The 27,494-nt window shown below is 50.6% G+C and overlaps 1 protein-coding gene across 1 annotated transcript in view; it reads left to right on the top strand.

Moving 5' to 3' along the window:
• LOC101399406 (myelin and lymphocyte protein-like) overlaps positions 1-27,215 on the top strand; it is a 38,117-nt gene extending 10,902 nt beyond the window's left edge. Inside the window, exons 2-4 of the mRNA XM_087426081.1 lie at positions 21,153-21,320; positions 22,497-22,622; positions 27,126-27,215. Coding sequence (XP_087282207.1) covers positions 21,153-21,320; positions 22,497-22,622; positions 27,126-27,215 — 384 coding nt within the window. The remainder of the gene's footprint in view (positions 1-21,152; positions 21,321-22,496; positions 22,623-27,125) is intronic.
• Positions 27,216-27,494: the final 279 nt, after the last annotated feature.

Genomic DNA, 27,494 nt, shown 5'->3' with positions numbered 1-27,494 from the left:
TGAAGTGCCACAGCTAAAAGGTGGCTTTTTTCCTCTCCAGAAAGGAATTTCTGCCTCTTCCACCTCAGTTAGGACTGTCCCTTGTTGCAAGGGTTCTTTTTATCCAGTTTTCAGTTCTCTCTCAGAGGTAATTTTTCCAAGAGTAGTTGTAAATTTGCTTTGTGTATGGGAGGAGATGAGTCCAGAGTCGCCTACACTGCCATCTTGACACCTCTCTGTGAAGCTTAATTAAGCTCAGGACCCTCACTTGCTTCCAAGACTCAGACTCATTTTTTAAAAATTTTTATTGATGTCATAATAGTTTATAACATTGTGAGATTCCAGTTGTACATTATTATTTGTCAGTCACCATATAAATACGCCCCTTCACCCCTTGTGCCCACCCCACAACTCCCTTCCCCCTGGTAACTACCAAACTGTTCTCTCTGTCCGTGTGTTAGTTTATATCCCACATATGAGAGAGGTCATATGGTGTTTGTCTTTCTCTGTCTGGCATATTTCACTTAACATAATACCCTGTAGGTCCATCCATGTTGTTGCAGATGGGACGATTTTGTCTTTTTTTATGGCTGAGTAGTTTTCCATTGTATACACATGCCACATCTTCTTTATCCAATCATCTGTTGATGGACACGGGTTGCTTCCATGTCTTGGCTATAGTGAATAATGCTGCAATGAACATAGGAGTGCATAAGCCTCTTTGGATTGTTGATTTCAAGTTCTTTGGATAAATACCCAGAAGTGGGATACCTGGATCATAAGGTATTTCTATTTTTAATTTTTTGAGGGATCTCCATACTGTTTTCCATAGAGGCTGCACCAGTTTGCATTCCCAGTAGCAGTGAGTGAGGGTTTCCTTTTCTCCACATCCTCTCCAACCTTTGTTATTTTTTGTCTTGCTGATTATAGCCATTCTCACAGGTGTAAGGTGATATCTTAGTGTAGTTTTGATTTGCATTTCTCTGATGATTAGTGATGTTGAACATCTTTTCATATGTCTATTGGCCATCTGTATATCTTCCTTGGAAAAATGTCTCTTCATATCCTCTGCCCATTATTTGATTGGGTTATTTGTTTTTTTGTTGTTCAGATGTGTGAGTTCTTTATATGTTATGGAGATTAACCCCTTGTCAGATATGTGGTTTGCAAATATTTTCTCCCAGCTAGTGGGTTGTCTTTTCATTTTGATCCTGATTTCATTTGCCTTGCAGAGGCTCTTTAATCTGATGAAGTCCCACTTGTTTATTTTTTCTTTTGTTTCCCTTGTCTGAGTAGACATGGAATTCGAGAAGATGTCTTTATGACCAATGACGAAGAGTGTACTGCCTACATTTTCTTCCAGGAGTTTTATAGTTTAAGGTCTCACCTTCAGGTGTTTGATCCATTTTGAGTTAATTTTTGTGTATGGCAAAAGAAGATGGTCTATTTTCAGTCTTTTGCAAGTAGCTGTCCAGTTTTCACAGCACCATTTATTGAAGATACTTTCCTTTCTCCATTGTATGTTCTTTGCTCCTTTGTAGAAAATTAACTGCCCATAGATGTGAGATTTTATTTCTGGGGTTTCCATACTGTTCCATTGATCTGTGTGTCTGTTTTCGTACCAGTACCATGCTGTTTTGATAACTATTGCTTTGTAGTATGTTTTGAAGTCAGGGATTGTGATGCCTCCAGTTTTGTTCTTTTTTCTCAGGATTGCTTTAGCTGTTCGGGGTCTTTTGTTGCCTCATATGAATTTTAGGATTCTTTGGTCTATTTCCGTGAAGAATGTCATTGGGATTCTGATTGGGATTGCATTGAATCTGTAGATTGCTTTAGGTAGTATCGACATTTTAACTATGTTTATTCTTCCAATCCATGTGCATGGGATATCTTTCCATTTCTTTATGTCATCATTCATTCCTTTCAATAATGTCTTATAGTTTTCATTGTATAGTTTTCCTTGTATTGTGAAACCATGTTTCACTTCCTTGGTTAAATTTATTCCTAGGTATTTTATTCTTTTTGTTGCAATTGTAAACCGGATTGTATTCTTGAGCTCTCTCTCTGTTAGTTCGTTGTTAGAGTATAGAAATGCAACTGATTTTTGTAAGTTGATTTTGTACCCTGCAACTTTGCTGTAGTTGTTGATTATTTCTAATAGTTTTCCAATGGATTCTTTAGGGGTTTCTGTATATAAAATCATGTCATCTGCAAACAGCAAGAGTTTCAGTTCTTCATTGCCTATTTGGATTCCTTTTATTCCTTTTTCTTGCCTAATTGCTCTAGCCAGAACTTCCAGCCCTATGTTGAATAAGTGTAGTGAGAGTGGGCACCCTTGTCTTGTTCCTGTTCTCAGAGGAATGGCTTTCAGTTTTTCCCTGTTGAGTATGATGTTGGCTGTGGGTTTGTCATATATGGCCTTTATTATGTTGAGGTACTTTCCTTCTATGCCAATTTTGTTGAGAATTTTTATTGTAAATGGATGTTTGATCTTGTCAAATGCTTTCTCTGCATCTATTGAGATGATCACGTGGTTTTTATTCCTCATTTTGTTAATGTGGTGTATCACATTGATTGATTTGTGGATGTCTAACCCTCCCTGCGTCCCTGGTATAAATCCCACTTGATCATGGTGTATGATCTTTCTAATGTATTACTGTATTCAGTTTGCCAATATTTTGTTGAGGATTTTTTCATCTATGTTCATCAGCAGTATTGGCCTGTAATTTTTCTTCCTTGTATTGTCATTCTCTGGCTTTGGTATCAGGGTGATGTTGGCCTTGTAGAATGTGTTAGGAAGTGCTCCATCCTCCTCTATTTTTTGGAATAGTTTGAGAAGGATAGGTATTAAATCTTCTTTGAATGTTTGGTAAAATTCTCCAGAGAAGTCATCTGGTCCTAGACTTTTATTTTTTGAGAGGTTTTTGATTACTGTTTCAGCCTCTTTACTTGTGATTGGTCTACTCAGGTTCTCTATTTCTTCTTGAATGAAATCAAGGGAGGTTGTATGAGTCTAAAAATTTATCCATTTCTTCTAGATTGTCCAATTTGTTGGAATATAGTTTTTCATAGTATTATCTTATAATCCTTTGTATTTCTGTGGTATCCATTGTGATTTCTCCTCTTTCGTTTCTAATTTTATTTATTTGAGCCTTCTCTCTTTTTTTCTTGGTAAGTCTGGCTAAGGGTTTGTCAATTTTGTTTATCTTCTCAAAGAACCAGCTTTTTGTTTCATTGATCCTTTCTACGGTTTTTTTTTTTTTTTTGGTTTCAATTTTGTTTATTTCTGTTCTAATTTTTATTATTTCCCTCCTTCTTCTGACTTTGGGCCTTGTTTGTTCTTCTTTTTCTAATTCTGTTAGGTGTAGTTTAAGATTTCTTATTTGGGATTTTTCTTGTTTGTTAAGGTGGGCCTGTATTGCTATGAATTTCCCTTTCAGGACCGCTTTTGCTGCATCCCATATGATTTGGTATAGTGTATTTTAATTTTCATTTGTCACTAGATATTCTTTGATTTCTCCTTTAATCTCTTCAATGATCCATTAGTTGTTCAGTAGCATGTTGTTTAGTCTCCACATCCTTGTCACTTTCCCAGCTTCTTTCTTCTAGTTGATTTCTAGTTTCATAGCATTATGGTCAGAAAAGATGCTTGTTATGATTTCAATCTTCTTAAATTTATAGAGGTTTGCCTTGTTTCCCAACATATGGTCTGTCCTTGAGAATGTTCCATGTGTGCTTGAGAAGAATGTGTAATCTGTTCTTTTTGGATGGAGTGCTCTACATATATCTAATAAGTCCATCTGGTTTAGTTTTTCATGTAAGTCCCCTATTTCCTTATTGACTTTCTGTCTGGATGATCTATCCATTGATGTAAGTGGGGTGTTAAGGTCCCCTACTATTATTGTGTTGTTGTTGATATCTCCTTTTAGGTTTGTTAATAGTTGCTTTATATACTTTGGTGCTCCTGTGTTGGGTGCATATATATTTATAAGTGTTATGTCCTCTTGGTGGAGTGTCCCTTTTATCATTATATATTGTCCCTCTTTGTCTCTCATTACCTTTTTTATCTTGAAATCTGCTTTGTCTGATATAAGTATGGCAACACCTGCTTTCTTTTGTTTTCCATTAGCTTGGAATGTCATCTTCCATCCCTTCACTCTGAGCCTGTGTTTGTCTTTAGAGCTGAGTTGTGTTCCCTGGAGGCAGCAAATTGTTGGGTCTTGTTTTTTAATCCATCCAGCCACTCTGTGTCTTTTGATTGGGGAATTCAATCCATTTACATTTAGAGTGATTATTGATATATGAGGGCTTAATGCTGCCATTTTATCTCTTGTTTTTCAGTTGTTATGTTTTTCCCTTGTTTCTCGTCCTGTGTATTTTGGACTGCTAATTCAGTTTGGTGGCTCTTTATGATGGTTTTCTTAGTTTTCTCTTTATTTATCATTTGTGTCTTTGTTCTGATTTTTTTGTTCCATGATTACCATGTGGTTTGTATAAAAGATCTCATAGATGAGATAGTCCATTCCCTGATAGCCTCTTGTTCCCTTAGTCTAAGCAGGTTTCATCCCTTTCCTCTTCCCCTTCTAAGTTGTTGCCACAATTTATTCTGTTATGTGTTGTAAATTTGTGGTTAAAATGAAGTGATAATATTTATTTTTGATGTTTTCTTTTCCTTTATCTTTAGAGTTATAGTTAAGTGTTTGTTAATCTGTTCTGATAGAGAGTTGCAATTTCGGGTTTTGTCTGCCTATTTTTCTGCTTGCTCAAGGCTTTGTCAACCCTCTCTTCTTTTTTTTTTCAGGTGTGGGGGCTTTCTTGATCAAATCTTGTAGGGGGGTCTTGTGGCAATGAACTCCCTCAGCTTTTGTTTATCTGGGAAAGTTTTTATTTCTCCATCATATCTGAAGGATATTTTCGCTGCATATAGTATGCTTGGCTGAAAGTTTTTGTGTTTCAAAATTTTGAATATATCATTCCACTCTCTCCTAGCCTGTTAGGTTTCTGCTGAAAAATCCATTGAAAGTCTGATAGAGTTTCCTTTATAGGTTATTCTCTTCTGTCTTGCTGCCCTTAATATTGTTTTCTTTATCGTTGACTTTTGCCAACTTTACTTATATATGCCTTGGAGAAGGTCTTTTTACATTGATGTAATTAGGAGTCCTGTTGTCTTCTTTTACATGTAATTCTAGCTCTGTCTTCATGTTTAGGAAGTTCTCAGTTATTATTTCTTTGAACAAGTTCTCTGTTCCTTTTTCCCTGTCTTCTTCCTCTGGAATACGTATAATCCTTATGGTGCCTTTCCTATTTGAGTCAGATATTTCTTGGAGACTTTCTTCATTTCTTTTTAGTCTAAGTTCTCTCTCCTCCTCCATCTGAAGTATTTCTGTGTTCCTATCCTCCAGATTGCTAATCCCATCTTTATTATCAGCCATTTGTTTAAGGACTCCAGATTTTCCTTTATCTCATCCATTTTGTTTTTCATCTCTAATAATTCTGTTTTGTTTTTCTTTATAGTTTCAATCTCTTTTGTGAAGAATTCCCTCTGTTCAGTAATTTGGTTCCTGATTTCATTGAACTGTCTTTCAGAATTCTCTTGTAGCTCATTGAGTTTTCTTATGATGGCTGTCTTGAAGTCTTTGTCATTTAGATGGTAGATTTCCACGCCTTCAGGATTGGTTTCTGGGTGTTTGTCTTTTTCCTTCTGGTCTGGAGTATTAATATATTTCTTTATGCCATTTGATGGAATGTATTTGTGCCAGTGCATAGTGATAGTTTCTGGACGCAGGTTCCACCTGCTGCCACTTGGTGGGGGACAGGAGCTGTGTAGTCTGAGCCCACTGCCATGATCCCTGTCAGCTGTGCCTGTCCAAGCCTGGGTCACTCCTTGGAATCGCAGCAGCCCTGTGGGGTCTCCCACCGAGTGGGGAAGTAGTCATGTGGGGGCTCAGGGCTACTGCTGTCTGCTCCCACAGACCCACAGAGCTGTGCTCCCTGCTTTGGGGCCACAGCAGTACTATGGGTGTTCATGACAGCTGGGAGCTTGTTTGCCCAGACTAAAATCTCAGCCGCCCTCTGGTCCTAGGTCGCACCAGCCATTGTACTTGGTGGGCGTGACTTCCCATCTGGGACCGAGCCAAAGCCAATCCCTGGGACCGGGTGGCATTGTGGATTCTCCCACCAGATGAGAGTGTGGTCACATGGGGGCTCAGGGCTACTACCGCCTGCTCCCACAGACCCACGGAGTTGTGCTCCCTGCTTCAGGGCTGCAGTGATACTGTGGGCATTCACAGCGGCCAGGAGCTTGTTCGACCTGACTGGGATCTCAGCCACCCTCTGCCCCTAGGTCACACCAGCCGTTGTGCTTGGTGGGCGCGAGCTCCCGTCTGGGACCGAGCCAGCCACTCCCTGGGACTGGGTGGGATTGTGGATTCTCCCACCAGACAAGAGAGTGATCACACGAGGGCTCAGGGCTACTGCTGCCAGCTCCCACAATCCCACCGAGACACACTTCCCCCTTCGGAGTTGCAGCAGTACTATGGGTGTTCACGGCAGCTGGGACCTTGTTCACCTGAGCTGCAGCTCAACCGCCCTCTGCTCCTAGGTAGCACCGACCTTTGTGCTTGGCAGGTGGGGCTTCCCCACTGGGTCCAAGCCTGTGCCACTCTCTGTGGGCTGCGTGGCCCTGAGGGCTCCCCAAGTAGACGGGGAAGGGATCACATGGGGGGCTCAGGGCTGCTGTCACCTGTTTTCACAGTCATGCTGAGGCATGCTCCCACCCTTGGGGGCCACAGCAGTGCTATGATTGCTCCAGCCGGGAAAGTAGTCACACATGTGCACTGGGCTGCCTGGGGTCCAGAGGGTGCTCACCTATCTCCACCACCTCCTGGGTGGGGGGGTGGCTAACCCATCCACCTTCAGATGTATAGTTGCTCAGGTCTCTCAGGCATCCTGGTGTGCTGTGTGGGTATCCTCCGCTGATCAATGAATGTCCTTTTAGTTGTAGTTGGAAGGGGGAGAGACACAGGGAACAGCTCACTCCACCACGTTGCTGACATTCCCTACCCAGACTCATTTTTATTCTTTTATAAAGAAGGTCCCCAAATTGTATAAGCTTCAGGCTAAACCGGGACCTTCTCAATTCCCACCAGCAGTGGTTGAAAGTCCCTGTTGTTCCTCATCCTTGCTACACTTGGCAGCGTCAGATTTTGTAATTTTATTCTAGTCCAATGGGTGTGAAATGCTTGACTGTTTTTTAAATCTGTCTTCCAGTGAGTTGATGACTCAGAGTTCCTATTTCATGCCAGAGCTCACCATAGACTGGGAGGGGCAGATGTCAAAGCTTTGGCCTCCAGGGCCCACAGGGTGGAGCTCTACTGCGCTCTCAAGGTAGGGACACTGCCCACAGGAGCAGGGAAGGGTCATGGCTCAGGGTGGGGCATGGTAACCTTACCCTGGCCCAGCAACCCCTACCCCAGAGTTCCTGACCCCTGAAAGCTGCAGAGTCCCCACAGGAAGTGGAAGGCAGCCCAACCAGGGGATGTGACCCTGCAATCTGAGCACCCCCAGAGCCCCAGAGGCCATGCTGCTGTTGCAGGCAGTGGGGTCACAGGTGCACCCCCATACAGGCCCCGGTGGAGTGTCCACAACAACTCCACCCAGGGCACTGCTTCTGGCCTGTTCTCCCATCCCCACCCAAGGGGACCATTCCTTTTAGAACCACAGTCTCTGTTTCTTTTTCCTCCTCCTTTCTAATCTGGAGCATCATGACACTCCAGCCACCATTCACAGAACAAGATGTTATCGTAGGCCACTTTTTGTCTCAACTCTGGCCGCGGCCCAAAGAGGAAACTTCTCTGACAAAGCACCAGGACATACACCCTCACTTTCAGAATTTGGGAAGAAAATGCCTGGAAAGGGGCTATGAAATCATTAACCCAGCTGCCTCCTCCCCAGCCGATAAAAGGAGTGGATTGATTGAAAGAATGGCTGGGAATTCAGAGAAGACATTTCTTTGGAAAGATCCTGCTAGGAATGCCACCCACCTATCCAGGGGCTGGTGTCTCCTCATTGCATGTACCTCTCAGGATCTTTATTTTGTGTGTGTGTGTGAGGAAGTTCAGCCCTGAGCTAACATCCATGCTAATCCTCCTCTTTTTGCTGAGGAAGACCGGCTCTGAGCTAACATCTATTGCCAACCCTCCTCCTTTTTTTCCCCAAAGCCCCAGTAGATAGTTGTATCTTATAGTTGCACATCCTTCTAGTTGCTGTATGTGGGACGCTGACTGAGCATGGCCGGAGAAGCGGTGTGTCGGTGCGCGCCCGGGATCTGAAGCTGGGCCGCTAGTAGCGGAGCGTGTGCACTTAACCGCTAAGCCACAGGGCCGGCCCTACCTCTCAGGATCTTGGGGACTCAGAGGACTAGGGTCAACGGGTGGGAGTCAATGCTTGTAGGGTGCACTTTTTGGGGTGGGGGTTGGGTGGGGGAACCACCTGGAGTCGGTTTGCAGTTTCTATTCTTACAGTGAATTGGACATAGTAGTTACTAAAATGAGCCTGTGTCTGTGACTGGGGAGTTTTTATTATTTGAGGTGACCAAACAAGTCCTGGGACCTGCCCTAGATGTTCACCTGTCTGGGAACAGTGGCCCCAGAGCCAGGATTGGGCAGTGGGGTGGGCGGGCAGGATGATGGAGCAGCTTTCTGGTGGGTGGTCCACATTCTGCTCCATTGAGAAGGACCCATGAGGACTCCTAGGAGATGAGACATGTAGAATCAGAAACCTGATTTTCCAGCGCTGGGAGGAAACTGAGGCTCAGAGAGGGGGGCAGCTTGCCCCTCAGTCTCCAGGGTGCTGCTTCTTGCAGTGACAGCAGATCACGTCCAGGTCTCTGCACTCGCCCAGACACCCGGGATGAACTTCTGCCCACAGCAGAAGGACCATGAACAGGTGCCCCGCCCACCTGGGAGCCCTGGGCAAGGCCTGGTTCCCTTCTCTCCCCCCAGGGAGTGAAGGGACAGCTCTGAGCCAGTGGGGAGCTCACACTACCCTGGGCTTCCTTGTCAAAAACACACCCTGGAGTTTCTGGGTCACTAGGTCCAGGGAGGGCCCAGGAATCTGCACTTTACTGCACAGCCTCCATTGATTCAGTGAGGTTTGGAGTGGTCAAGGGTCGGCCAGCCCACCCCCTCGACGTTTTTCTGGGGGGACAGGATGTGGGGACAGTTCTCAGTGAGAAGCTAGGGCAGGAATCTACGTGCCCTGAGGTTCTCCTGGGTCCAGAGCAGGCACCCTCTCTGCACTGCCTCAGTCCAGGACCCCTCATACAGTCACCAGAGAGTGGGGGCTGCCCTTATGGCCAGTTCAGGACAGGGGCTGAGGCAGGCCTTCCCTAGCTGTGCCCACTGACCCCTGGCCCTGTGTCATCTTCTTGTGTTGGGGGCCCCTCTCTGCAGCTGTTTAGAAGGGGCTAAGTATACTGCTGGGTTTTCTCCTTTCCCCCTCTCTAAAGGGAGAGGGAATTACAGGTAGAGGACTCTCAGAGGTTTGTTCTTGGAGTTAAGAAGTGACTTTTCTGGTTTTTCTAGAACCAGAGGCCTGCTCTGATCAGCAGTCAGTGACTGAGCTGTTCTCTGGAAGCTGCTAAGTGTGGTGATGGGGCTCAGCTCTAGGAGGTCATACATATGTCAGCACAACCAGGCTCCACTGAGAAAGATTGCTCTTAAGCTTTCCATGAGTCACTCCTCGATATGACACAGGTGGCGTAATGTGGGGGGTGGTACAAGGCCCATCTCTGTCCCAGTGCTTCTAGGAGAGAGCAGGAGGACCCCAGATGCCATGGCAGGGGAGAACTCATGCTCAGGTGGGGCCAGGGACAAAGGCTGACTGTTGGCACCTGCAGGCACACGGAGAGAGGAGAGCACACTGGGCTGCTGGCCGAGGCCACTTCTGCAGCCTCAGGAAGGGCTTGGCTTTGCTCTGGGCTCAGGCACATTCTCTGAAGGAAGGGCTGGAGTGGGGACTGGGCCCCCTGGGGCCTGCCTTAAGGTGGGATGGGCCAGCCAATCTTGACGGGCTGGGGGCTGGTGGCTGACTCCTGATGGATTCAGAGCTGAGCCCTGGCTTCCACCTGTGACACAGACAGTCTGGGGCTCCCTCCTGGCCTCTCAAGTACCAGGCCCTGGAAATAGTGTTTTGGACCAAAGGCCGCCAAGGGCGGGACTGATGGGCTAGCCCAGCAAGGCTTCTCCTCGGTGCTGATGGATGGGGACAGTGGGTGAGGGGCCCCCTCGTCCCTGAAGCACTAATGCCAGGGGGAGGTGCAGGCCGACTCCCCACAGGATTCAGACTGTTCCCGGGAGCACGGAGCAGCTCCCTGGATTCTCTGCATCATGGAGCCCTGACTTGCCTTCTAGATTCTGGTGGAAGGTTTGCCTCCTGGTTGGCTCCTGCTGGGCACCAGCAGCATAATGACTTCCTAGGGTGACCTACTGGCCTTGGTTCTCCGCTCCAGGCTCTCACTAGTCCAGCTCAGTAATAGCTAGTGTTCTGCCCACACTGGGGGAAAACAACCCTGTGTTGAATCACTTCAATGCACCAAGGCCCTAAGGCCTGAGAAACTGTGTAGGAACTAAAGGAAAAGCCTTGTCAGCAGCCATCACACACTGATAGGCACAGGCAGGGGGAGGAGGAAGGCCCAGGGCCACTCAGCCAGTCTCAGCTGACCTGAAACTCCACACTAGAGCCCCCACTCCTGTTAGAAGGCAGTTGGGCTGGGAGGGGAGGGGGCAGGAAGAGGAGGAGGAGGGGGAGGACCCCTGAAACTCCTGGGTCCAACTTTGAAGGAGGCCCTTAGAGGGCCCAGGGTACAGACTTTGGGGGCGGGTGGGGCGGTCACTCCAGGAAAAGAGCAAAGGAGGAAGAACAGAAGGTGAAGCCCACGTCCCTACCCTGTTAGTAGGGGTGGGGGTGGGGGTGACAAAGGTCGTGTTGATGGTCCCAGGGATGAGGACCACAGCCCTGTGTCTGCTGAAGAGGGAGCCATGTCCTTCAGGGTTCTGATCTTTTCTTGTGTTTTGGTGTTAAACACAAACCCTGGTGTTCTTTCCTCTGAAGGAACAGAGCCTGTTGAGCCAGTGGAGGGCTGGGGAGGGGAGCCTGCCTCCCGTCGCCTCCTCCTCTGTGATCTCGTCTCCTCTAGACCCAGGGCGGCTGGGAGCAGGATGACGGCTAAGAGGCTAGTCTCCTCTCCCCCCATGTTACTATTCTCATGGCCATTTCCAAAGCCGACCCCACACCGGGGAGATTTCATGGTGAACGGCCTGTGGGTCTCCTTGGGTACCTGCCACATGCAGGGACGTCCTGACCTGGCTCCATGGGCAACCCGTCAGAGCCGGCCCTCAGCAGCTGTGGAATGTGAGCCGGCCATTGTGCCTCAGTTTCTGCATCAATAAAATGGGGCTGTAATAGCACCCACCTCAAGGATTGCTATGAGGAATAAGTGAGTTTAATGTACATAAAGCTCTTCAAACAACGTGATGCACACGCTCCTGCTCAATAGCCATTAGGTGCAATTATCATTAATTTACTAATAAGTCAAACACCTGCCCCGAGATCCACTGGCCAATCCACGCTGAAAGGGGCAACTGCAGGAGGGGCTGTGAGGCGATCCCGTACCACCTATGACCTTAGATGCCCTTCCCGGGCAGGGTGCATGAGGCAGGGGAGAGTGAGATTTGGGGTGGGCAGGGCTGTGGAGGGGACATGTGACTTGTCCCTGCGGTCTCCAGAAGTACTGCACAGACAGCACCCTCTGTAGGCATTCCCAGTGGCTTCTCTGCTCGGAGCTACCCCTGGTCAGCCCGATGGGGTGGCCAAGGGGAAGAGGGGCTGTCTGTGCTGCCTTCTGCCTTGGGGGTGGGCACTTCCTGAGCGTCTCCTGCACCGCCCTGCCAGCCTGGTGCCAGGACAGCTGGGGAAAGCTCTGTGAATCCTGAGTGCAGAGCAAAGTGCTGCATCTGCCCGAAGGTGAAGGAGCCAGTCACCAGAGGGCCCGGGATTAAACCTTTCAGAACTGATCTGTCTTCGTTGTAAGTGCTTCACCGTCTGGGCGGGCACTGGTGCAGGGAGAGGGCAGCCTCTGCACAAAATTGTGCCCCACCTCCCCCAGCACCCATTCTGCCCTACAGCTCCTTGGTGATAAGCCAGGCAGAGGTGGATTCAGGGGTCTAGCAGGAAGGAAGCACCCAGCTTTTATGTCTTAGGACTGTTTCCAGAACCAGCCCCACAGTCCTCGCTGGTCTTCATTTGTGGTACTCCTTTGTTGCAGGTGGCAATGGGGGGGCTAAGTGCTCTGTCCTTCAGGCCTGGCATACCCAACACCTCCACCTGGAAGCCCACCCTGTGGGCACCCCTTTCCTGTCCTGCAGGCCCCTGCTTGTGGTCTGTCTCCCGCCTGGACCCAGAGTCCGCCCATGTCCCTGCACAGACTGTGCCCTCTGACACATTTGTCCTCAGCGGGCAGTGGTAGGACAGGGGCTAGGGTCTCATCTCCCAGCTGGCTGATGTTTGTGAATCACAAGAGAGTCCTTGACCCCAAGGGTAGACAGAGGGTGAAACTGACAGTCACCACCAATTCCCCAGGGAGACCCCGGGACCCTCAGAGAAGCGCCAGGCCATTGATGGGGATTTCTTCTCACTGTTGGCAGGCGCACACCTGTTTTGTTGGCTGATGTCATTAGTGACCTATTTGGTGACCCCCATCAATACCTTTTGTTTTTCTTGCACCGAAGCCTCTCCCATCTGGTCTACATTTCCACGGATTTTGTCTCTTTAGGTGGCTTACCAGTATTTTTCACAGAACCTCCTTGTTTCTGTTTATCCTGCTGGGTAAAGCCAGGGGGTACAGGTGTGGTAGGAAAACTTTCCATCCAGGCCAAGACAAGCCTGTGTGAGGGCTCCCAGCTTTGTGACTCTGGAGGAGCTTTCCTCCACTCAGGAACCAGTGACTGTCCTCTGCCTCACGTGGGAGGGCGATACTGGTCAGAGATCGTTCATCATGCTCACGGCCAGTGCTGGGGGGCAGAGGCGTAGTGGGTACTGTGGAGAGAAGATCGCCCTGGGACTTCAGGGAAGTGGGGGTGCAGGCCTGAACAGGGCCTTTCCCAGTCTACACTCGCCCTGGTAATATCAGCTACAGACCTGAACTCCCCTCCTCTCTTTGTGAATCCCAACTCACCATCCCCTCTTTACAAACAGACTCCAGGCCCCCTGAGTCCTGGTCTTGCCTTCAGTGTAGATGAAAGGACACTAGCTATGCTGGCCTTGGGAGGGATGATGGCAGGATAGGTCCCCTGGAAGGAAGGAGCCTGCTGATGAAGGGCTGGAAGGGCAGAGCAACAGGCATAGGTAAACTGAGTCAGGTGGCCTTAATATCTCTCCCGGTGTTTACCTTGGGAGTCACCTCAGAGCTCAGACTCCCAATAATTGGTAGAAGAGGTGGGGGTCCCCACACAGGAATCTTCTGACTCCCACCCAGACGCCTCCCCATGGGGTCAGAGTGGGGGATCCTGTGCAGATTTCCGGGCTCCCTGTCCTGGGCAGAGGTGTGAGCTGGTGTTCACCCTCGCTGGGCCCCGACACTTTCACCAGGACCTGACTCTGCCCGTGGTGGACCCAGATCTGCTCCAGGGGGGCCTGGTGGTGGGACGGGAAGAGAGAGACAGGAAGGGAGAGAGGGACTCCATTTATTAGTGTGTGTCTTTGACTAAAGTCTGTGTCCCTGGATGTTCCTGCCTCAGTGCTGGCCGTGGTCATGGTCACTCTCAGTGTCTGTTAGATGCGTGAATGAATGAATGAATGAATGAGTGGGTTGAGTGAGTGAGAAAGTGAAGGACGCCTCTCCTCTGACTTGCTGGGAGCTGAGTCCTCCCTACAAGGGGGTGGGGCTCACACAGGAACTAGAGGAGCTGGCAGAAGCCCCTCCGTGTTTGCCTCCTGCTACCCCTGCCTCTCAGTCCCCCGTCTCCCTCTCAGCCCCGTTCTCTGGGGTCTCCGGGAGGCTTCAGTGTGTCGGGGTCTTGGTCTTTCTCCTCTGACCTCCCTCTCCGTGCATCCTCCTGCCCCCTGGTGCTTATGTTTCCTTGACTTCACCTTGATGGTGTTTCCCTTCTCTGCAGTAGCTCATCCTTAACCTGCCTCTACACACACACAGACACACACACACACACACTCACACACACACACACACTCGCACACACACGCGCACACCCCCCCCCCTTAGAATTGGAGTGCTGAGCCCCTCCCTGAGCACACAGTCGCTATGCTGGTCAGTCCCCACAGCACACGCCCTCCTGGCATGGCAGTGACCCCTGACTGCTGGAAGAGGTCAGCGGGTGTAAACACTTCCAGCAGCAGAACCGGGGCTGCAGTCCTGGTGGCCTCGGGAGAGCAGCAGAGGGCTCCGAGCTCACGGCAGCAGGGACGAGTCTCATCCGGTGTGGCCATCTTTTCTTTTCCTCCCTGGAGAGATGATTTTGCCCAGGACGGCAGGACGGCTGAGTGTTTGGTGCACAGCCTGTGTTCTGTGGCTGGTGTCCTTTACTTCTCGAGAGTTCAAGGCTCAAAGTCCTGTCACATGCGCCTTCAGGGCGCACACCGTTCCCTCGGAGCTGGTGGGAATCTGACTCTGGGTCTGAGGGGCCTCACTACCAGATGTGTGTGTGGGAATCCTCTGTGGGTCACGTCTTGACTTGTTACTGGAAGAGGGTCTGCTTGTGGAGACCCTGACAGAGCAAATGGAGCCCCAGAGAAATTCCAGAGAATTTGGGCAATTCCTCTGCACTGACCTCAGTTATCCAAGTCCTACAACAAAAACACTGGACGATTGTGGATGCGGAGCTCCTTCAGGCCCACACAAGCAATGGGGCCACCGTAGGAATGTCAAGAATGTGCTGGAGGATTCCTTTCCCCCTTTTGTGACCAAGGCTCATTGTTTGAAGGAAGACTTTCTCCTATTTTTACGTTCTTTGTGTTTCCTTCTGCAGAGGCACACACATTTTCCACAACTTTTCATTTCTGGAAGGTCACAGGTTTTTCTCTTTTTGATGCTTTTGAAGTTATTTTTAAATTCTGAGTCCCACCAAGGTTTGGAGTGGAGTTATAGGTGAGGCTTTGACTCCTCACATAGTAGTTGTGACAGCGAGCACTTAGAGTGCTCCCCATGTGCCAGGCACTCAGGCCCAACGCCATGAGGTCAGCACTGTTGTTATCAGTATATTTCAGGTAGGGCACAGAGAGGTTAAGTAACTTGCCCAGGGACAACAGGCCACCCAGCTAGTAAGTGGCAGAGCTGATTCAAACTCGGTAACTGTGGCTCTAAAGTGTCCACCCTTAACCACCCTCTCAGCCTCCTGTGGATTAATCCAGAAAGAAAAAGAGAGAACCTTCTCTGACTTTACGCGACACCTCTCCAATACTATCTCCTGAGGAAATTTTTGTCATAGAAATCGTTTGATGATGTAGACCACAGATGTAAACTCTTTTAAGGATTTGGAAATGTTTTGTCTCCTTTTGTACATTATCCTTGGTTCTTAGAGGACTTCAGCTCTGCTCAGTGTCCAATACTGGACTGAATTAAAGACTCACCCTGAAACACTAGGGTGGGTGGGGCCTCAGATCCCCAGCTCCCCACTGTTCACAGACACTGAGGCTGTGACCTGGCGTCTAGAGGACAGCCAAGGTCAAGCGAGTCTCACGTTGAAGGTAAGACAGGGATTGAAGCTTAGGGAGAGGAGAGGAGAGGAGAGGAGAGGAGAGGAGAGGAGAGGAGAGGAGAGGAGAGGAGAGGGAACTTTGCATCCAGATCCAGGCAGGACCTGGAGAGGCATCTGGGCGGCGTTGCTGGAGAGCCGGGCAGGGCATGGAGACAGCAGGCGTTTCTTCTTCTGTTTTCTGGGAGTTACCAGAACATCATCCACAGGCTCGTGTTGTGGAAACACATTCCCAGGCCTTTGGGAAAGAGCCCGGGCTGTCTGTCCCTTGTCCTGTGACTCTGCTTCTCTCCTGTCTAGTCAGACCCTGGGCCCGAGACCTGGGCACTGGTGTTTTTCCAGGTGTCTCGGGTGATCCTAGTGTAGACCGAGGGCTGAGAACCACAGAGCATTTAGCCCAGGCGCCACCCCGATTTCCTAGCCTGAGGACCTGGGGCCCAGAGAGAGAGCTCAACCCCAGGGGACTGTCGGTCCACCCGACTTAGAGACCTTTGTCAGAGAGCACCCTAGCCAGCCGCCCCCTCTCTGGTGTGGAGAACGGTGACCCAGGTGCAGGCGGTGGTGGAGGGAAGTCCGGCCTGTGCTGTGGACAGACATGAAGGGAAACTGAGGCAGTGCCTCCACCTGTGTGCCTGACGTTGTCAAGATGGTCGCCTCTGAGCATCTGTCACCTGGAAACTGGAGCCGCTTAGAGTTTTCTGTACGAAGGGAAATGCTTGACCTCTCGCTACCCCTTTGCTCTTGACAATATTTGTCCAGTGGGGTCCTGAGGCCAGGGTGGGTGGATGCTCCCTGCCCAGGAGGCCTTCTCTCCCGGCGGTGGGCGCAGCGCCCGCGCCCTGCTGCTCTCTGCACACTGAGTGTGGGACCGCGGCAGGCACGGGCTGTGTCCACGATTCACGCTGAGTCCCGGCTTTCCCCTGAGCAGGGCCTCGGAGGCCTTCACACCGGCCCCGCGGCCAGTGCTGTCTCCAGCTCTCCCTCCCTCGAGCCCCATCTCCTGCCACTCCTTGTCCCCCACCTCGTGCGCGGCTCCCCGGCCTTCTGCGCCCTCACTGTGCTTCAGCTCCTCTGGACGCGGCGTGCACTCTCTCCTCCCCCGGAGCTCCTTCCTGACCCTTTGTCGAGGTCAACCAGCTACGGCCACCTCTCCCAGCAAGACTCGAGGGGCCCATGCCCCAGTCCAGGCTGCTTTGCCCCCTCGGGGCTGGAGATCATCCTGCATTGTAACTGGCTGCCTCTGCATCTGTCTCCACCGGGCTGTCGGCTCCTGGGTGGGCAGTGTCTAACCCCAGTTGTTGGGTGGCGCTGGGCACGGTGCTAGAAGCTTTACACTGACATCCACAGTTTCACCCAGTTTGCACCAGCCCGCGAAGTGGGGAGACAGCTGCAAATTGCCATTTACAGATGAGGGAGCCGAGGCCCGAGAGGCTGAGTCACATGCTCCAGCCTCCTCCAGCACATTTGGTTGAGAGCCCCTCTCAAGGGCTCACGTGGACTCCCAGCCCGTGCAGACGCTGCGTGGTGCAGGTGCTGCGCGGGCTGGCATGTGCCGGGAGGACTGGAGCCTGCACACATGCACAGCTGTCACAGCCGTTACCCCTTCCAACACGCATCTGCACTGGAATTCTCACAGCAGCGGGGTCTGTGTCCAGGGCACTGTCACAGACGTCTAGCGGGGAACACACTCTCTCTCTTCTCAGCCTCGTCTTTTTTCCTTACTGCCACATCCTCTCTCAGGGTTGTTCTGCACCCACGTCAGCCCCCCTCCCAGATGGTCCCCTGTGCAGGTCGCCCTGCATTTCTCCCCGGGGCACCTGCTGGGCAGGGCTGTGAGGGGGAGAGGGCAGGCCCACTGCCCATCTCCTGGGAGCAAACCCCCAGGTTTAATCATTTCCTCTGTGCTGAGGACATTCCCTTCACATGATGTGTCACTTAAAATATGTTTCTGGAACAGAAGGGGCCTGGTGGCATGTTTCCTGTGAGAATCTCCCCGGCCTCAGAGGTTCCTCAGCTCTTTGCTGTTGGAGGCTCCAGAGAGATGAGACAAATCACTCACTGTCCCCAGAGGGTCAGAATGGCCAGTAGGGTGTGCTGTGAGGGAAGAGATATTTTGTAACAGTCCCCTTGAGGGAGAATTTCTCACCTTGAAAGATGTCATGCTAAATGAAAGAAGCCCGTCACAAAAGTCCACCTTTTATTATATGATTCAACTCATGTGAAAGTTGAGAAAAGGGGGATCTATAGAGACAGGAAGTAGATCAGTGGTCCCTTAGGGATGGGAGGGGAGGGGAGCCATAGCTAAAGGGCACAGGGTTTCTTTTGAGGTGATGAGAATGTCCTAAATTGGCTCTTGAGATGATGGTTACACATATCCGTGAATATCCTAAAACCATTGAACTGTCACTGTAAGCTGAATATTATGTGACTTATCTCTCATTAAAGCTGTCTAAAAGAGAGAGAGAATTTCTCCCCACTATCTTACTATGAAACTTAGTGCTATAGATAAACCATACAAAGAAAAAAGTCACCATGATTTTATAAGGCCCTTTGCAAGGTGGTCCATCCAGAGCAGGGACAGGGTCCTGAGGTACCAGGGGGCAGGGCTGGGATGGGGCATAGAGGGGCTTTGCTCCTGTGGACAGAGATTCTTCCGTAGACCCCGGGATGTTGCATAAGAGGGTGTATGTGTGTGTGTGTGTGTGTGTGTGTGAGTGAGAGAGAGAGAGAGAGCATTCTTAGGGAGCTGGCACACAGTCTTCATCACACTGGTGACAGCACACGCCCACAGCAGGTGGAGAGTCGGGATTGACCTGGAAGCTTCCCTCTGCACTGGGTGCCGGAAGCTCAGCCCAGAGCTGGGGCCATGCTCGCTAGTGCACACTCAGGACTCTGTGGCAACACTCAGTGTGGTGACTGTGCTCTGACTTCCCCTCACTTTTCCTGTCTTTTATTCCTGACTGAGCAACAAGGGAGGAATCGAGCTGAAGGAGGTGCAGTGAGCTGAGTCTGCAGACCAGGCTCTGAGAGCCGCCTTCTCAGATTTTAGCATTTCCAGGCACCACCTGTGCATTCATTTACCTCCTATGTATTCTACAGTTAATTTTTTTTAATAAAATAACTCTATCACTGCCTCAAAAATAAAAACACTGCCCTTCTCCAGATCACCTTTGCCTGCTCGTTCTTGGAGCTCCTGTTCTAGGGGAGTCCAGACACCTGGCTCCACCTTGAGCCCCTCTCCTTGCCTTAGTCAGAAAAACTGAAGACAGTGACAAAGAGAATCATTTTCCTGATGTGGCATTCAGTGTCCCTCAATGCCATGTCCATTGGCCACATACAAGCATCTCCAGCCCGCTGGGTCCCATGCGGGAGGGCTCTCCCCTCCACGTGCAACACGTGTTGTTCCTTTGGGATTTTGTCCATCAGTCACATGTTTAGGCACAGCCCTCTCACAGGAGACTCTGAGGGCCAGGTAACTAACTCGGACGCTGACACATGCTGGACAGGCCTTCCCTATGTCCCTGCCCCAGATCAGCTGTGAGCAGGGGGACCCTCACCCCCTCCCTCACCTGGTCAGGGGCAGTGCCATTTTGTAACTAACCAGATACACTGTCTTGTGCTGAATGCTGCAAAGGAGAACTCAGGGCTCCCTGAGAGCATGTGAATGGGGACCTAACTCAGATTGGTCCTCTTTGGATAGTCACCGGTTGACTAGGCAAAGGATGCTCAGGAGTAGTGTTTCCCAGGCCCTTGCTTCTGCCCTCGACATAGGCATGCCCGATCCTCCCTCTTCTCCATGCTACACTCTTCTGCCTGGTAAATCCAAGTCCATCTCAGCCATCAGCACACTCATGTCCCTTGTCAGTGCCCGTTATGGAAAAGGCCAAGTAACATGTTTGATCTTAAAGGCAGCTATGGATGAGATCGACACACACAGCTTACTCCATGGCAGGATTTGTATTTAAATTTGTATTTAATTTGTATTTAACTGATTTAGCTCCAATTACTATAAGGTATAAATAGTGTCCCACTGACTCTGTCACGTGCCTTCCTTCAGGCAATCTCAGATTCATCAGTAGAGGAAGTCTTCTGCTCAGAGATGCCCGTATCTGATTCATGAGGCCCAACTCAGTTTTGATAACTCCAGATTCTTCATTGCACTGACTTTTCTACCCAGATGTGATTCTCTCCTGATGCTTCTCAGCTCACAGGCTCGGAGAACACCTGTGAGGACAGTGGTACCTCTCACCCAGCAGGTGGGCAGCGGGTACAGGAGACGAGGACAAGGTACCACTTGAGTTCACACCACAGGGGATGTAGGACTGTGGGGGCAGCCCGTCCTCAGCCCCCAGGTGCCCGGGAGGATGGTGCCCCGGGTCACAGTACCTTGGAACCTCTGACTGCAAAGCCATCTCCACCCGTGTCCCAGCCCACTCCCAGCACAGTCCTTGTCCGGGTGGGGACAGTGGATGAGGCTGAGCTGATGTCACTGGGATGAAGAGGGACAAGGAGAAGGGAGAGAAGTGCAGAGAATCCCACCTTGGGGTGTGCTTGTCCACAGGGGGAGAGGGACTGTGGCACTGAGGGGTGTCATGACCCCACGTCTGTCCCTACTCTCCTCTTTGATTGGGACTCACTGACCCTGTGAGCATCAACTGGGGTGTCTTCTGGGTAATGACGGGGGAGTGCTTCTCTCACGCCCATCCTCGGCCACCCGAGGAGATGGGGCTGACCTGGGCCCTTTCTCCAGCTCCAACTCTAGCGCTCAGAGCATGTCCTGGACTTGGGGACTTAAGGGGTCAATTCTTTTATAAGAACAGACTAGTGACATAGTTTGGGTAATTTATTTTGCCAATAAAGACCAAAAGAATCTTCTGGTCACTACCATTTCATAAAAGAAAGGATATTTTTATATAAAAAATACTAGGAAGTATATAATTTCAGAATTAGCCTTCCTAATGATAATACTGGATGGCATAAGTCCTTTCTTGGGGTGATGAATTACTTAACTTCCACATGCCTCAATTTCCCCATCTGACAAATGGGCCATTACCTTCCTCATAAGATTGTGTGAGGATTGCCTGAGTTAATATTTGTAAAGCACTTAGGTCAGTGCCTGGCATATAAATGTGATCTAAGTGCTCCTTAAATAAAAAAAATTAAATTTTATTTAAAAAGTGAATAAAGGCAAGCAAGCAGAGGATTGGGAAAGACTGAGACTGGAGATCCAGACTAGAGCCTTGGGGGATGAAAGAGTCATTTTTGGTGAGGAAAATGCCCGCCACTGTTCTCTGCCTCCTTCCTGTTTTCTGCCCCTCGTGCCCCAGCGTGACCTCTGGGTCTGGCCCTTCCTGGGCATGGGCTCTCCTGGTCCAATGCTCACCCCTGCCCTCCTTCCCTCTGCAGGTCTTGGGGGCCCCAGTGTGGATCCTGATCGCCTTGTCCCAGGTGCCCCTCCCCCTGGTCCAGGGCTGGGTGATGGTCGTGTCTGTGTTCTGCTTCGTAGGCACCACTGCCCTGCTCTTCCTCTACCTAACTGGTGCCAATAAAGGGAATATTCCCTGGGTCTCGCTGGTGAGTCGCATTCCTGGATGTTTGAGGGGGTGGGTAGTATTGGACCCTCTGCCCTGGGAGGCTGGCTTCTCCAGCGCTGGGTGAGGCTGCCCTGTAGATGTCTCCCACCCGCGTTCCAAGGCTGAGCTGGCCAGGCCTTCAGCTCCGAGTGTGCACAGCAGCCCAGGGCTCCTGCAGCAAGGTCAGGAGGAGGTGAGGGCAGAGGGTGGCTGTCGCTGTCTGATCCCGTTGGGGCTGCTCTGCCTCCTCCTGCAGGACGGCCTTTTCATGGGTAACCAGCAGCCCACCCCCCTCCCATCCCGCCTGCACCTGCCAGGGCCTGTTGGCACCTCCTATCGTCCAGGAGGGCTGGGTTCCATCTCGGGGGAGCAGGGTCCTGGGGACTGGCCTTGGCTGCCCGTGTGAGGCCCTGCTTACTGCCCAGCTCCCAGTCACAGCCTTCTAAAGCCGGGTCACCAGAGAGGGGCTTGGTGGGGGAGAGAGAAGGCCTGTGGTCTCTGTTCTGCATAAATTCTTGAGGCCCATGAAGAGGGTGAAACTTACACATGGACCCCTTCCCCTTATGTCGCCTGGAAGGGGGTGGGGGCCATTTGACCGGGCCTCTCAGTCTCCAAAGGTCTCCTCCTCAGACTTGTGAAATCACCTCCACATTACAGCTACTCAAAACCCCATTCTAGTACTTTTTTGCTTGTAAACATGCCTGCAGCACCCCCCCCAAAAAAAAAACGAGCAGCAACAAAACAACAATGGAAATGTCCTGGGCCTCTCTCACGTGCGCTGGTCACCGAGGCCACATCTGAACCAGGACTGTGACCACGGATGACACTCCTCAGGTCCAGAACCAATTTCTACCTATTCAATCCCAAGTTGCCCCCCCTCACTTGATCGCCCCTGAGAGAAAGCAGTGTCCCTTCTCCATTGAAGTCCTTACTGTCGCCCCCAAACCAGCAAGAATAAACTCAGGGGGGCAAATGACCTCTGGGAGGAGGGGGTTGGAGGATATGGTGATGGTGGATAGGGTGGGGGGAGTCAAAGGAAGTAGCATAGGATGTCCAAGGGACCTGAGCATGCTGAGAGGGGACAGGTGGGGTGGAGGGGCCCTGCTGGGACCACAGATGCACCACGTCTCCACGTCTAGTCTCCTGATCTCTCTGATGGCCCCTTCTGACCCTGCAGGACACAGCCTACCACTGTATCGCCGCCCTGTTTTACCTCAGCGCCTCCTTCCTGGAAGCTTTGGCCACCATCTCCATGGAAGATAGCGTCACCTACGAACAGTACCTTGAAAACATCTCTGCTGCGGTGAGTCGTCCTGCCCGCGTTCACAGCTCCCACCGCCCACTGACAGAGGGTCTGAGAGGAAGGCTGCCCAACGCCTCCCCTCTTTTTTTAGTTCACTAAATATTTTTTTTACTCATCCCATCTTTAAAATTTGGATATTTTGTTCACAATGGATTTTTTTGGCATTTAGATTTTCTTTTGATTCAATATTTCTACATATTATGAAATGATCACCACAATAAGTCTAGTTAACATTCATCACCATTCATAGTTACAAACGTTTTTTTCCTGTGATGAAAACTTTTTTTTTTCTATTCAGGTCATAATAGTTTATAACATTGTGAAATTTCAGGTGTATATTGTTATATATCAGTCACCATATAAATGTGCTGCTTTACCCCTTTGCCTACCCCCCATTTTAGTTCACTAACTTTTGAGTGAGATAAACTTCCCCCTCATTTCTGACAAAACAAACCCCAGAGAAGGGAAGGGAAGTGCCCAAGACTCCCTTTATCATCCAGTCAGTGCTGCGCTGCCCAGGCCGGGGCTGGCCGGGGGTCCGTGCCTGGGTGGGCTTTGTGGGGGCGGATGTGTGAGGAAACATGACCGCTGAGTGCCCAGCACTGCCTGAGCTCTCCGTGAACAATTGTATTGAACCCTCACAACAGCCCTGGGATGTAGGCGCTGTTATCATCCCCATTTCACAGGTGGAGAGCCAGGGCACCAAGAGCATGGGTAACCTGCTCCAGATCACCAGGAATTGGTGGGGCTGGTGTCCCGGCCAGGTGCTCTGTCACCCACACTCAGCACCAGTTTGGAGCAGTGAGTCTGGCCACTTGGGTCTCCTGGCTCTCCCTGAGTGGTCTTCCGTGGAAGCACACAGTGGGGTAGGGAGCACTGAGGCCTGGGCTGGAAAATCGAGTGACCAGTGTCTCCCCAGGCCCTGGCTCTGGGGCTGAGGCTGTGGGGAGGCCCTTCTGGACCCAGTATGTGCCGACCCCCAGCTGTGGGTGTTTGCTGCTGTGATCAGGCCTTCAGCTCTTCATGACGGTGTCTCCTGCCCCACAGCTCTGAGAAACTGTGGGAGGAGGAAGGGCTGGAGGTCACGTCTCCACCAATTCCCTGTGCAGGTCCCTTGTGCTCTCTGGGCCTCGGCTGCTCGTCTATGAAATGAGACGGTAATTCCTGCCCATTTCCCTCGAGGACTGCAGAGATATTAAACAGCTTCCTCCCGAGGCCTCACAGGGAGCACTGGGTGGAACAGGGGCTTGAACCTCATTCACCCCATCAGCAGAACAAATGGGGGTGCCAACTGTGTGTCACTGGGGGGCACGTTGCCTGCAGGTCTGTGAGCTCTAATAGGAACGTTCTCCAACTGAGGGGCCAGACCCATCGGTGGGTGAGGTCATGTGAGGTCATGACCTGGATTTTCTTTTTAATGGAATGGGTTGGAATGACAGGAGGGAGAGAATGTATTGTTTCCTAAAACTTTTTTCCAGAGCCGTGCATGGGTGGGCTTGCACCAGTATGCTAATGCACCATATCAAAATTATTTCTAACCATGGGTATTGTTTAAGAAATAAGAAGAATTTCCGGAAGTAGCACTCCTCAGAATTCTAGTGGTCAACCTATGAATTACAGAAAGCCTGAGGTCAAACGTAATGACGGATCACAAGATGTCAGCTCCAGGAGCCAAAGCTGTGCTGTCCCCCCATTTTGGAGAGGACAGAGCAGAGGCTGAGAGAAAACCCACAGGGTGGGCACTGTTGGGCTCTGGGGGAAAGTTCCTCAAAGCCTTGTCTGCTGGTCCCTGTGGGCCCGTCCTCTGCCCTGGGGAAGGCACATGCTCCTCTTAAGCTCCCAGCCTACTCCCCAGGTCATCAACATGGCCACCTCATGGTCCCTGCATCCCGCTCAAATGTCCCTCAGTGTGGCAATGTCTCCCATATTGGCTCATCTCCCAAGATGGTTGGTTTCTAAACAGTGGGACAGCCAGGCAGCCCCTTGCTTGCTCTCCCATCCCTTGGGAGGCTGGTCATTTGCCTCCTCCGTTATTTCTTCAAATGACTCTGTTTCATCTCCCCCTCACCTAGAGAGCCTTATACTCCCCCACCCCAACCCCACAAGGCTTCTCTCCAAACAGACATCAGCAAGGCATTTGACAACAACTTCCATAAAATTATTGCTGACCACGGTACTAAAATGTAGATGGAATGTGGCTAGTGGGTCAGCACTTGATGGAACAACCCAGATGGGGTGAATTAGTGCCCTTGCCCACTGGACAGATCTCTAGCTGAGAACCTCTGGGCTCCACCAAATTCTGACTTCTCTTTTACTTTTTTATTGAACTGCAACTCACATCCAGAGAAGTGAGCAGGATGCAAGTGCACAGCTTGATGGGTTTCCATAAAGTGAAATCCTCCGTGTAACAAGCATCCAGATTAAGAAATAGAACATCATACAGAGCTCCCAGAAATCCCCTTCTTGTCCTGCCCCCATCACTGTGCACTCACACCAAGGAGAACCACGGTCCTGATTTCTAGCTGCTTTGTTTAATTTTGCCTGCTAGTGAACTTCACGTGAATGGAATTACACAGTGTGTATTCTTTTATGTCTGGCTTCTTTCTCTCCACCGTAGGTGTGTGAGGCTCAGCCCCACTGTTGGGTGGAGATGTACAGTGTTTATTCTCGTTGCTGTGGAGTATTCCATTCATGACTACACCAGCGTCCCTTTATCCACTCCACCATTGATCGTGTCCCCCCGTTTGTTAGTTGAGTTGGAGAAACATGAGCATGCCCAGGCACAGTCAGGAGTGCCAGAATCAAGCATCACGATGTTCTCGGCAGGCAGGGGCGCTGGGCTGGAACCACCAAGGAGAAATATGAGCCCGGTTCACTGTGAAGTCTCACCTTTCTATTCACAATATCAATTGTGTCAGTGCACAGGGGAGGAGGGGTCATGATTACTGAGGATTTAACCCCAGACCCCGCCCAACCATCACATGCCCTTCCCAAAGGTCTAGGCGTCTCAAGACCTTCTTCCACACACCCCTGGCCTTTGGAAGCATCTGGCCTCCTCCTGCCCTCTGTGGTTCCTGATGGGGACCTGCCTCAAAAGCTGAGCTTCTCCCTCCTTTGCTGGCAGCACAGAGTCTGCACTGAAGGGACCCCTGGGATTGGTGGGAGCTGACTCAGGGTAGCTGCAAATTTCTGCAGAAAGCTGGAGGTTTCTGGATCTTAACAGTGGTGGGCAATAATGGCAGCCATTTAGGGAGAGGGGTTTCTGAAACCCTAAGGATGACCCTTCATGTCCCTGGCTGTCAATGTCCCCAGGGTGCCATTTCTTGCCCTCACTTGGAAAATAAGCCTGTTTCCTGTTCCCGTGGGGACTTCTGAGGTGCATCTCCCAAGGGTTCTCACTGGGTCTGGAACAGCTCAGACAGTAAACTGCTCCCACCTGATGGGGAGAGGTGTTTTTGGGGGCTGCTCACACGTGTGACTGCTCCTTTCAGCCAGGGTACTTCAGAGTTCCCGGATGAGTTCTCTTAAATTTGTTATTAAATAACTGGGCTTACTCATCGCCTCTGGTCAATGAGGGTGCAGGGTTCGCCCCTGTGTGGGGCAGGGAGAGAGCAGGCGCGGGGACGGCTGGTGTTCATGGGCATTTTCAAGGGTCACGGAAGCGCAGCCCCTAAATGCTGTGCCTGGGCTGGAAACTCTTGACCCTATGCCCAAGGTCACAGAACCAGGTGCAGATATTGGACTTGGGGGCAGGCAAGCCTTTTGAATAGATGGTGCCCACGTGACACAACACGTCAGGGGCTTGACAGGCCACAGAGTGACCATTTGCCACATTTCCAGGGTCTTTCTTCCCAGCACCAAAAACAGCTGACTGGATCTTCCCAGCAGCTTTCTCAGTCAGCCTGCTCCTTTCTGCAAAAGCTCAAAATCCTCCTGCCTGTCCCTGTCCCTCAGTCCTGTGAGCCTGGCTCCCTTGCCCGTGCCTGAGAAATTAAGAATCCAGAACAAAATTCTGAGAGGGGTCTGAGAATGTCCAGGCAGCATGGAGACCTTAACCAGAGCCAGCAAACCCGTGTGTTCATATTCTCCTCGCCAAGGCCGCTGGGATCACAGCTGGTGGACTCCAGTCTTACTGGTGTGGAGGAAGACAATTTCCCATGGAGAGCAGTTGATACTCACCTGTATCATTTGAGGGGCCCCTGAAGCCTCCCATTTCCAGTTGGGTGGCACCCACATGTTGTTGTGAGGTGACAGATAGTTGACCTTGCACGCCACATCCGGTGGATCATTAGGGCGCCTGGAGCTCCATGCTGAAAGCATTCTGGGGCCACATCTGGGCTCAGCAAGAAAGGATGTCTGCCTGAGTGATGGGAAGCAGCGGCAGTCCACACACTTCAGCTCCATCATCCCCAGTGCCATGGGAGTGGTCAGCCCAGTGTGGACACCCCATGCTTTACCTTCTACCCATGCATGCCCATTAATGGTCACTTATCTTGGTTTCAGATGTTTTCATACATAGCAACGCTGCTGTACGTGGTCCATGCAGTGTTTTCTGTAGTCAGATGGAAGTGGCCTTTGCTAGACGACAGTTGAAGACCATTAGCTGAAAACCCAGGCGGTGTTAGCTGATTGGCCTGCCTTCCAGCATAACTCTTTAGAATGCAGAAATGTTCTCGATGGTGGAAAAAAGAAACCAAAAGAAGAGCAACACTCTGCATCTTGTGGCGGTTATGTTGACTCTCCCATGTCGCTTCATGTCAGGGTTGGGCATTTGCTGCATTTAACCTCCAACTACTGAGCCGTCTTTCAGGGTCATTTCCTATTTGTGACAGGGGGCAGTGTGGTGGGAAGTGGGGATTGTGATCTGAGAGA

This window comes from Ceratotherium simum, chromosome 40 (assembly GCF_057802395.1).
Source record: "Ceratotherium simum simum isolate JZ-2026a chromosome 40, ASM5780239v1, whole genome shotgun sequence".
In the NCBI taxonomy this organism is placed as follows: Eukaryota; Metazoa; Chordata; class Mammalia; order Perissodactyla; family Rhinocerotidae; genus Ceratotherium; species Ceratotherium simum.
The sequence above is the reverse complement of the archived record's forward strand: the minus strand, read 5'-3'. Positions and strand labels throughout refer to the sequence as shown.